General features: G+C 43.2%; 1 protein-coding gene across 1 annotated transcript in view; it reads left to right on the top strand.

Moving 5' to 3' along the window:
- Positions 1 to 784: 784 nt before the first annotated feature.
- The window catches only part of LOC310799840 (angiotensin-converting enzyme-like), a gene marked incomplete at its 3' end in the record, with an annotated part of 36,229 nt that continues 24,941 nt past the window's right edge, over positions 785 to 12,072 (top strand). Inside the window, exons 1-3 of the mRNA XM_083662448.1 lie at positions 785 to 986; positions 4,900 to 5,154; positions 10,023 to 10,199. Coding sequence (XP_083518574.1) covers positions 4,933 to 5,154; positions 10,023 to 10,199 — 399 coding nt within the window. The 5' untranslated portion in view covers positions 785 to 986; positions 4,900 to 4,932. The remainder of the gene's footprint in view (positions 987 to 4,899; positions 5,155 to 10,022; positions 10,200 to 12,072) is intronic.

The raw sequence follows: 12,072 nt of genomic DNA, 5'->3' as shown, positions 1-12,072 counted from the left end.
TAGCAATAGCATTGGCAAGTCACCCGGACACAGAGACGTGATTTCAGATGAACCAGCCTTGGCTAGCCAGTGAGACTAACCCATGTTACATGCAGTGTTATGCTATATGAGCAGATACAGTGACACACCGAGACCATATGAGACAGTTAGCTTAGCTAGAGAGGCTGATTTCAGACGTCCTGAGATATTGTAGCGATCCAGGTAATCCTGATGTGTGGGAGTGTTACCGAGGGGGAACACTAGGTTTGTGGGAACGCTTCCGGGGGAAGAGCATGCGTGGAGTCAGTCTCCGGTGACCGCCAAAGGAGAAGCAGCTAGCTAGCTATGGCGTAGCAACCGCCTAGAGTTGTGATATGACTAACTGTGAATAAAGAACCCTGTACCAGCAAGAAGCCTCTGCCTCTTAAATACCAGGAACGCTACATTTACAAAATTAGGAACACTTCTCACGATTTTGCACGTCATACCCGCGCAGGGGTGCCCATAATAAATCTTCTCTGTATTGACATGCTCCACTTTGATGTGCAACCACCATTGTTACACAATAACTACATGAAAACCACCGGCTAATTACCTGTGGGATTTGGCATGTATGTGGGGATTTACGGGGTTCTGTGGGACCGTGAAGGCAACAGCCAGTGGGTTGGGTGAGAGTTCTCGCTGAGAAGAGCCTGGTGCCGCGAGGTTAGGTGAGAGAGAGAGGCTGGCTCACCTGGGATTGGCTGGGGGAGGGGAGCTGCGTGAGAGCCTGGGAGAGATGGCTGTGTGTGGAGAGGTGGAGAGCTAGGCTAAGCTAGGAGAGAGCTAGCGAGAATAGCCGTGGGGTTTGTTGTTTTCAGCCGTGGGCACGGCCATCAGTGCTCTTCGGGTTCGCCATGATGACTCCCTGCGTCGGCTATGGGCGGAACACAGGAACCAAAGCTTCAAAGATGTGATGTTATGGATCCGGCAAGTTTCTTCAAGTACTTATTTGAATACTTCGTTTGGTATGTCCATGCTTCTTATTTTTTCTCTAGCTCTGGCGAGGTTCTGGCTGCTAGCTACTGCTGCATTTCTATGGCCGGGGGAACGAAAACACTGTGGCACACAAATAGACCAGACAAATAGACAAATTATTGTTAGTATTATTATTGTTATTGTTATTATTGTACAAGTAGTGCTGGGTGATAATATAATATTATGGTTTATGGCAGTGATTCTTGCCATAAACCTCACCCGTCCTGCAGCTCACCAAGCTGGCCATGCAGCTTCACCCGCAACTCGGCTGCTGTGTGGCCAATGAGACCGAATGAGACCAGCATCACTGATGATGTCAGATTTATGACATCACTGATGATGTCATCAGTGGGATTTATGACATCCCTGATGCTTTCACAGTGGGATTTATGACATCACGGATGATGTCACAGTGGGATTTATGACATCACTGATGATGTCACAGTGGGATTTATGACATCACGTTTGATGTCACTACAGACACACAGAGCCCGAGCTCCCATTTATGTTGGGGATATATAGACCAAATCACCGTGACGTCACCATGTAAACAAATTTACTTCCGGGTACCACTTGGGGAAGGCGGCAGGTTTAAATGTGCGTGTTGTCAAATAAATGCTGTCAAACCCTCTCGTTGTTTTCGGCTGACTACTTTCAATTTAAATGGTTAAACGGTTGGTAAACATGCTTGTCCGACGTATCTAGCCTTTCTTCTGTGTTTGTTTTATGTAGTGTTAGCTAGCTAATAACGTTTGTTTGTCTGTCAAACTCGCTGTTTTTTTGCAGAGTCTTAACGTTACAGACAGAGTAACCTCGCGTCACCAGGCTCTTCTCGGCGAGAAAGAGCCTGGTACAGACAGAGCTACTGACGCCACGTCAATTTAATTTAGCTTCAAGTCTACTCTAGTCTGGTCCAACAGGTAAATTAGCTAGTCTGGTCTCCACTAACGTTAGTGAAAGTGTTGTTATGAATGATATTAAACAACAACACAACACGGACAAACCATTTTTGTCTTCTTTGTCTGTTTTTGTCTTCAACACGTCAGTTTGTGCCGTCCACCGCCATTATAATGTGTGGACCTCAGGGGTACCCGGAAGTAAATGTAAACATCCCGCTGATTTGGTCTATAGATAGATTAGATATGGCCAAATGGTGCGAATTAAAAGTGCAATAGAACACAAAGTAATCTAAGAAGGATAGAACATCAAATCAAAATCATTGCATTGCCTAGAGACTAAAATATATATATAAAAAAAATGGGAGTGAGATGGGACGGGAGTCATTCTACCAGGAGTGGGACGAGACAGGATTTTTTTTTTTACCCTGGCCTGGGATTGGCACGGGACAGGAGTGAAAAACCACTCCCATGTCATCCTCCACTTTGAGATGAGATGAGATGATGAGATAAACTTTATTGTCCCTGGAGGGAAATTTGTCTTGGGCAAAAAGTGCTAGTGCCAACATCGGTGTTACAGACACAGTAACAAAACAAACACGGTCACAGTCACAGCATTGCACTTCACCACAGAAAGAGTGCCAGCTAGACACAAGATTGCACTATTTCGAAGATTGCACATGCCCGATTGCATAGTGTGTTTAAATCATCAAACCAGTTAATAAGGGAAGAATAAAATAAGCAATAAAACCATAATACCATAAAAATCATACAAATAGAAATCAATATAAAAATCAAATCAATTAAAATTAAAACAAATCAAAATCGGCAGCGGATTTGATAAAGGAATAAAAGAATAAAAGAATAAACCAATAAAAATGGGGTTAAGAGGTTAGAGAATAAGACCAAGGAAAAAGCGGTAAAAGAACATAACCAAACAAACCAGACTATAAATACCGCATCTACCGGACTACCTACCTAACCTAACTAGAGCGCTACACCCGGGGGAAGAGCAGGCTGTTTGTTCAGCAGTGCAATTGAGGTGGGGAGAAAGGAGAGCTTGTAGCGATTGCTCCTGTGTTTGCTTGCTCTGAATCTTCTCCCGGATGGTAGCAGCTCATATTCCGAAAATAAAATGTGAGAAGGGTCATTCAGGACTTTGTGAGCCAGGCTGATCACCTTTTTCTCAAAGATGGACTGTAGCGTCGCCGATTCATTCTTACCAATCACTTTCAAGGCTGTGTGGACTATTTTTAGAATTCTTGCTTTGAGCTGGACGGTCAGAGACCCAAACCAAGCCGCCATGCCATATCTAATCAGGCTTTCCAACACAGCATTATAAAAGGTGGACATGATAGTTGTGCTCACACCAAATAGTCTGAGTCTGCGTAGGAAGTGCAGGCGTTGCGCTAATTTGGCGCAGAGGTAGTCTACATGGACGTCCCATTTTACCAGGTGGTCCATTTGGATCCCCAGATATTTATACGAGCTGACCTGCTCGATCGCACTGCCCCCTATGACCACGGGGTCATGAACCCTAACTGTTCTCGGATCGAAGATCATTTCTTTGGTTTTATTTATGTTTAAAATGAGGTGATTCCTCTCGCACCAGTCTTTAAAGGAGTCAATTTCACTGTGGTAGACAGAAGGGCAGTCGTCTCCCTTCAACAAACTTAAGATAATGGTGTCGTCAGAGAACTTAATGACAAAGTTACTAGGATCGCAGTTCCTACAGTCGTTTGTATACGCAGTAAAAAGAAAGGGCGAGCTCACCCCCCCCTGGGGGGCGCCGGTACTGCAGTGTTTGACATTGGAGAGGGAGGAATTAACCTTGACCTGTTGAGTCCTATCTGTTAAAAGAGAATAGAACCATTTGATGATGAACGGATTTATGTTCATCTTGACTAACTTCTGAACTAGCAGCAGGGGTCGGAGTGTGTCAAACGCTGAACTAAAATCAGCAAATAAAACTTGTGCATAAGCTTTGGGGTCAGAGTCTAGGTGCTTACTAATTAAGTGAGTCACACAGACAACAGCATCCTCTGTGCTTCGTCCCTCCCTGTAAGCGAATTGTAAGGGGTCCATACAGGGAGTCATTTCTGTTTTAAGTTGTTTGACTATCACTCTTTCGAAACATTTCATGACCCCACATGTGAGAGCGATAGGTCTGAAATCCTTATTCACAGCAGGACAAGATACTTTGGGTACAGGAATAATCAATGATTTTTTCCACAGAGCAGGAACAGTGTGACTATCTATTGACTTTTGAAAGATCGGGCACCAGGCCGCTGTAAGCTCTTCAGAACAGGATTTTAGCACGAAAGCTGGCAGGCCGTCAGGCCCTGTGGATTTCTTATTGCTTACCTCGCTAAAGATGCTTTGTACCTGTAGTGGGTCAATAACCAGACGGTCAGAGTCGCTACAAGAGGGAAAAACAACTGAATTAAAGTCAGAATTAAGATCCGCTGCCGAGTCGGAATCAAATCTAAGAAAGAAATCATTCAACTCATTAGCTCTCTCCAGATCATTTAAAGTGACAATGTGCTTACGGTTAGGATTCATATTTGTAATACTTTTCATGCACTCCCATAACCTCTTAGAGTTCATAGTGGAGAAACTCTCCTCCAGAGCAGCCCGGTGACGCCCTCTGGCCTTCCTCAGCATCTCGTTCAGTTCTTTTTGGGCTGCGGCCACACCCCCCCTGTCCCCATTTTTGAAAGCATTTTTCTTTTTTAGACTGCTGAGAGAGGCAAGGCTGCAGAGAAGTGTGGGCTGCTTTAAACGGCTCCTTAACAAGGAGCTGGCTGTGGCTTCTGTGCCTTTCAACCAGCAGACAAGGGTGTGGAAGGAGGTGTGTGAGGGAGTAGATGAGACAACAGCCCCAGGGTGGAGGTGTGTGAGGGAGTGGATGATACAACAGCCCCCAGGGTGGAGGAGGCGCACTCTCACTTCACGAAAAGGTTTTTTTTGCCTCTTCTTCTAACTCTTCTGACACGTTGCACTGTAGTGTGTTTCCTCCCTGAGAGCCAAGTGGAGCAGGATGGACAGCTTTGTGTCAGCAGCGCTGCTGCTGCTGCCGGTCTTGGGACTGTGTGAGGCTCTGCCTGCCCGCTGGCTGCCGGGGGAGTACTCCAGCACCGCGGCTGAAGCAGCGAGGTTCGTCAGTGACTACAACAGCACGGCCGAGGAGGTGTTCTTCCAGAGTCAAACCGCCAGCTGGAACTACAACACCAACTTGACAGACCACAACTCCAAGCTGCAGGTAGGTACGACGACGGTTCCATGTCATTGGTCGCACACCCCAAAAGTCTGAAAAATGTCCCATTGGAGAGAAAGCCCGTTTATCTGACAATAGATAAAAAAAAAAAAAAAAATTTAAATAAAATTAATAAAAATAAATAAATAAAAAACTCACGTTTTGAGTTGAGTTCCCCTCCATTCCTCGGGCCCAGGCCGGTGTCATGTGACCAATGGGCAGTCTATACAGAGATTAGGCATGTTGAACTGGTGTGAGTTGAACCTTTCCCATAGAGAGGTCCCTGCCCGGACTGGCACCTCCCACTCACAAATGGATGCACGGTAGAGGCTGACATTATTTCGGGAATCCTGTGGGGTTTGTTTTGGTTTTTACCTACTTGTTTTTACGAAGTATGTTTTTGATATCTGATTTTAATTACTCTGCTTGAAACTTGCTTCTTATTGATATTCCTTTTTACATTTCTTTTACTACAGTGAAGTTGAGTGCGCTCTGAGTACAAGATTTTCATTGCAGGTGACAGATGTTTGCATTGTTGCCGGTATGACAAGAAACTTGAAAACTTCACAGGAACAAAGTAAATGGGAGCCGGCGGGACAGGAATCATAATACCGTAATTTCCGCACTATAAGCCACACCGGAGTATAAGCCGCAGCAGCAAAATTGCCTGTTTGTTACATATATAAGCCGCACCGGACTATAAGCCGCAGGTGTTTTAACTCATTGAATGCCAATGACGACAGCTGTCGTCAATTCAAATACTGACGTAGAGTGCCAATGACGACGGTTGTCGTCAATTGCGTTTTTTGACGGTGGGACGTGGATCAATCCCTGATACATCTCTGGTACAACTATTGTAGCTATTGGAGGTCTATAACCTATTTTACAGAACCCTTAGGTGGCGACAGTGCTCTCCACATAACAGAAAGGCAAGGAAAAAACAAAGAAGAAGTCGTTATGGAAACGGAAATCGCATCGCATCCGTATGCATCGATGCTGAAGCACGTTACTGCAGCTGTGCCTGCAGCAGCCAATCTGCTCCCACAATTGAGCCGCTCTGTGTCGGTTGCGACAGCACGACAGCACATCCACACCGTGGAGTTATTATTCTCAACTGGAAGCATCGTTGCCGGTGACAAACACACGCGGAACGCTGTAAAAAAGCCTGGCTGTTCCGCACCCTTCACTGTGCGCACAGCAAACTCAGCAGAGAGCCACCACAGACAGGAGGAGGAGTGTGCAGTTGAGGCGGGGCGGGGCGGGGGCGGGGGGGGGGGGAGTGGGCACGCAGAGCAGCACACACACAACACCCAGACAGACCCAGGCAGCAGGACAGGATTGACAAACGCAAGCCAGAATATCCGATACCCACCAGCAGCAAATCAAAACCAGCAAGAAGCTGCAACCAGCAGCGCACGCAGGGGCCAGCGCTGCTGGTTGTAGCTAAAAATATTATTCTGCCAAACAAAATTCCCTGGCCTAAACTGTTTTATTGAAGGAAATTATTTTTGAGGTGTGACTACATTAGAAAAGATTAGCTTCAGAGTCAGTAATGTGCTTGAAATGATTAATTTCACAAAAGGCCAATTATCTCAGCTTCTAGAAAAAAATTGCTTTTTTTGGATGAATCAAGCTATCTTCTCCGGCTCATAACTAAAGAACGGAAAATGGGATCAATAAACTTTTTTTTGCAGATGATAGAATAGAGTCTCATCGTTCTTTGTGCGTGTTCAGTGTTTACATAGTAATATCACACAATATTCTGTGGGCCTCGAGAAATCACTGAAAACGCTCTGAAACTCTGGCACTGGGAGCGTCCGTTCTCCAAAAGTGGCTGGCACTCAATGAGTTAATAATTTTTTTTTTTTTTTTTTTTTTTGTGTTTTAATGTTTAATTACCATATGTAAGGGTTCATGCACAGAGGGGATTGTCGGGAAAGAGATGGCTGTTTGAGGAAGCTCCCATTTATTAACATTTCAACAAAACAACATAACACAACACCACCTGTGTTTTTATTTACAGTGCACACAGTGTCCGCGGTGTGGTGAAAAGAGGGCAAGAGAGGAAATTAAAACAGAAGTGGATTTATAGTTAGAAAGAGTGCTAAAGAAGAGAGAATTCCGTTATTTTTTTATTTTTTTTTCCGGAAAAATCCATAGATAAGCCGCACCGTTATATAAGCCGCAGGGCCAAAAAACGGGGAAAAAGCCGTTATATATAGTTTATATAGTTTATATAGTTATATATAGTTTATATAGTTTATTATAGTCCGAAATTTACGGTAACAATAAATCAGGTTGATATAAATATGTAGTTAAATAAACAGTCGGAATGGGAGTCATTGTTCTTAAGACGGGCAGGAGTTTTCTTTGTGGGACTGGGTTGGGAGGGACAGGAGTGAAAATCCACTCGAGCCCTGGTTGATTTGGAGAATGACAGGCTCAGTTTCCTCCCAAAGTGGCCAACTTTGCTCGCGTGTTCTGAATAAATGTGCAGGGGGTCTTGCGAGCTTAATATGTCAACTGATTATTTGTTCAACTGTCGGACTTTTTGATATTTTTAGTTTGTGCTGTAAGGTTACCCTTAAACTTTTATCTAAGGATGCCTTTAGGAAAAACATTGTTGCATAAAATCACCCAAAGATTACCTTAGGGAAAACCATTCGATCTAGAGTGTTTGCTCTTAGCTACTTAACTTAAGTATTCCCTTATATGCTTGTCAAAAGTATCGATAGTATCGATAAAAGTCAATACTAAAAATTTGAAACGGATACAATACTCATTTGCAACAGGTATCGATAGTATCGATACGTATCAATACTAAAAAATTGAAACGGATACAATACTCATTTGCAACTGTATCAATATCAGCAGTGCTTTCTCTTAATGAAAAATCAAACATACCACTGATTTCTCCCTCCCTGTCATTGGTGGGTATCTTTTGCTTCAATAAATTCAAAGTATTCTGATAGGCTGATGACTAGAGCAGGTATAATCTGCTGTGTTGTGATAGGCTGATGACTAGAAGCAGGTGTAATCTGCTGTGTAAGGTCAAAGTTTTTAGTGAAATTTATCAGGTCTAGATTATGGAGAAGCGTGCATCTGTCCGTCCATCTGTTTGTTTCTTTTTTATGCCTCTTGATGTGTTGTCATCCCGCCGCGTGGTATCGAAAATGGTATCGAGTATCGATATTTTCCTGGGTATCGGTATCGAAGTAGAAATTCTAGTATCGTGACATCCCTATTCCCTTATGAATTATGCGTTGCAACAAGGTCCTTAGTAACTAAATTATTTGTGTAACATAGTAACATACCAGAATGGCTGAATTTATGGTGGTTGAAGAGGCTCAGACACAGAGAGAAAAAAGGAAAAGAAAAAAAAACATATATAAGGACGTTCAGTGTTACAACGTAGTGCTACCAGCCACATACGGTGCTTGTGTGCTTCTAGGAGATGCTGTGCGTGCGGCCCCACGCAAAGGGTCCGCGAGTCACCCGTCACCCCTGACCTCGTCAAGATAGGCCAGAAACGGGTCCCAGACGTTGTTAACCACAACTGAAATGAAGGGGAAGAGGGAGACTTCCATTCCTTCAGAATTAGTCTTTTGGCGACAGTTGTCCCCTGTGTCAGAGACTGTTGTACAGCTGCAGGGAAGTTCAGAGAGGTCTCCGAGCAGTTCTGCCTCCGGCTGAAGGTTTATTTTGGAGGCCTTAAGAGTACCAGTCAAATATCCTGGCCCAGAATCCCGCTAGTGAAGCACAGAACCAAAAGGCATGAGATCTTCCACGGTTCTTTTGACAGAGATTTCTTGCATTGATTTTGTCCATTATTTCTGGCCACATCCTCTGTTTGTGCATATTTTTTTTACGGCTGCTGCATCATAGAAACAATTACTTTGTATAATTTGCTTACGCTTGCCACATTCTACAAGGAGAATAACATTTTCATCTTCGGTCTAGTTTGGCTTTCTATGTCTAATATTCTCATTGTTGTCCATTTGGAAGAAGCTAGCTATAACATGCTGTCAAGTCATGTTAATGTTGAAGGATGCTGTGAGTGAAGTGATCAGAGTGAAGCGTGCGTAACCATGGTAACTGAAGTGCTCTGTGCTGACAGTAACTACCGTAAAAACCTCAGTCTAAACACAAGCAAGGAGAAAACCTAAGATCCTTTAGTGGTTCTCAAATGGGGGTCCGCGGACCCCCAGGGGTCCGTGGCACTTTGCCAGGGGGTCTGCGAAAAGTTTTCAAGTTAAAAAAAAAAAAAAAAACCTTTTTTTTTTTTTTTTTTTTTTAATTAAAATATAAAATGCTACATGTTACTTATTCCTTCTCAAACTACTTCCTACATGGTGCTAGTCTATCAAAATATCTTGGCTGTCATTGATTGTGTTGCATAGTGGTTTTCTGTACTGTTGACAAATTGTGATATTGTAAGTCACTTTGGACAAAACAAAAGTGTCTGCTAAATGACGTAATGTAAATGTAATGTAATTAAAAATATATATATATATTTTTTTTTTGCAAAATCTTCATAGTTCAACCAAAATAGTTTATGCTTTAAATCTAAAATGGTTCATGGATTACATTCTAATAACAAACCTATCAAATTAAAAGTCAAGCACGTTACCGTGGAAACAATTTAGCTTAGCCCAAAATCACAAATCAGAATGAGGGGGTCCCCGGTATATTTTCTATCTTGTAAGGGGTCCTTGGCTGAAAAACATTTGAGAACCTCTGCTTTATGGAACGCTCCTAAGTGAATCCCTCAGCTTAGGGAAAGATATTGCCTAAGGGACAAACTTAAGATTGAAACTTAAGGTAATATTTGCAGAGATGACAAACTCAAACTCATTCCCCCCATGGCTCTATAGGTAAATGCACACCTAGAAAAGCAGGCCTTCACCGAGGCCTGGGGGAAGAAGGCCAAGCAGGTGTTCCCTCCTGAGTTCGTGGACACGTTTCCTGTGCAATTCACTGACGTCAAGAAGCTGATAGGCCAGATCAGCAGACTGGGAGCCGCCAACCTGCCGGAGAATGACAGAAAGGAGGTTTGTTGTCATCATCATCATATACAAGGAAGTGGGTTCTGTTTGTTTCAATTTCTGTCCCACATTGGATGATGTCATCAGTGATGGTCACTCGAGAACAATTGTGATCTCACTGATGATGTCACAATCTCTATGAAGTTGAGCAATTGTGCGCTGAGTGATGTCACTCGAGCACTGCATGTGGTTTTATTACTTTATTAGTTAGTCTGAAGTAATAATTACACTTCAGGGTTAAAGTGGGTGCATCTCATTGTAAAATTGGACTTCAAACGGCCCAAATCTGGCTTCAAACGGCCCAAATTGGGTTTCAAGCGCCCCAAATTTCACGCGCGTCGGCCCATATCGGCCTGGCCTGCTTGGTATCTAATGCCCGGCCTGAATTATGATCCCAGTCCGCCCCTGTTTTTAACTATATCGCCCAGCCCTACTCATGATATATAATATACAGTCTCTAATGTATGATTCAACTTTTCCCATGTTCTAATCTAGTGTAAAAAAGCAAACAAACTGAAAAAATAAAAGAAAAAAATAAACAAAAATCGCAATAAATCGTAATATCGAATCGCAATAATCGTAGAATCGCAATACTTAACACGTTCACTGCCAATGACGAGTTGATACGTCAAAAAAAATCCAACGGTTGACTGCCAATGACGTGTTGATACGGTGGGACGTGGATCAACGCCCCCCACGTCTCCTATAAAAATATTGGAGCCACCGAACGTGTACAACCCATTCCACCGACCCACTAAGTGGCGACAGTGCTCTCCAGACTAGAAAAAGCCGAGCCAGAACTGCAGGGGAACGCGCGAGGAAACCATTATCATACTGTAAAATGGATTGGCGAAAACGCTTTCGCTTTCGCGCATTATCGCGCTGGGAGCTGGCGGTGGGGGATTGCAAATTTGCATAATAGAATATAGGGCTGGGCGATATGACGATATATTTCGTCTGGACGATAGAAAATGTATTTCGTCTGATATGATGCTCTATCGTTTATATCGTTGTGTTGCAAATCACACTCTTTACGGCAATATTGTCCGTCATTTGGATGACGCTGTGCTTTCTTCATTCTGTTTTCTTTTTTACTCATGTCCACAGTCCACACACGCACCAGACTCTGTGTCAACAAGCCCATTGCGTCCCTTTATAAGTGGCACAAATCAGCCGGTGAGTAGGCTAAAGAGCAGGAGATGTTACCTCCACTCCGTCCGCCTAGCCTACCCAGGCATTTGCGCTGTTAAGTCCGCGTTTGATCCATATTTGCGTGTGTCCTCCTAACGTTAAACCTGGCAAAACATCTCCTCTCATCATCCCAAGGAAATCCCTTGAGGGCAACAAAACGTCTATCATTAGCTTTAGCTTTTAGCTTTCCCTGGGTGAGTTGTGTTGGTTCACGTTGTTCTTCTTCTACCGTTTTATTCTTCTTCTACTGAACATGTAGGTATTTTGATGTTGACTAAAGAAACACTGCCGCCTAGTGGCCGCTTTTAGATATGATTCCAGATTAGTGCTTAAATCAAACACATCAATACTATGCTAGTGTCCTCTTTGAAAATCGAACTGGTGGTGTGGTTCAGTTTGTGTTTCATTCTACTGCCATGCAACTAATTATTATTATTTGTGTTGTAAAGAATAGCCATGCTTATCTGTATTCTGAATGCATGTATCCTTTGTGAGGTTTGACAACATTTTAACTGGTTTAACTGCTACATAAATAAATGGCCATGTGGTCATTTTATATAAACTATAAATAGAGTTTACAGAAAATATGCTATATCGTGATATATATCGATATCGGGATATGAAATGACCTATATCGGGATATGAGATTTTGGTCATATCGCCCAGCCCTAATAGAATATGCGTGCAA

Source organism: Poromitra crassiceps (genome assembly GCF_964638095.1).
Source record: "Poromitra crassiceps genome assembly, chromosome: 28".
In the NCBI taxonomy this organism is placed as follows: domain Eukaryota; kingdom Metazoa; phylum Chordata; class Actinopteri; order Beryciformes; family Melamphaidae; genus Poromitra; species Poromitra crassiceps.
This window is presented reverse-complemented; position numbering and strand designations above follow the sequence as displayed.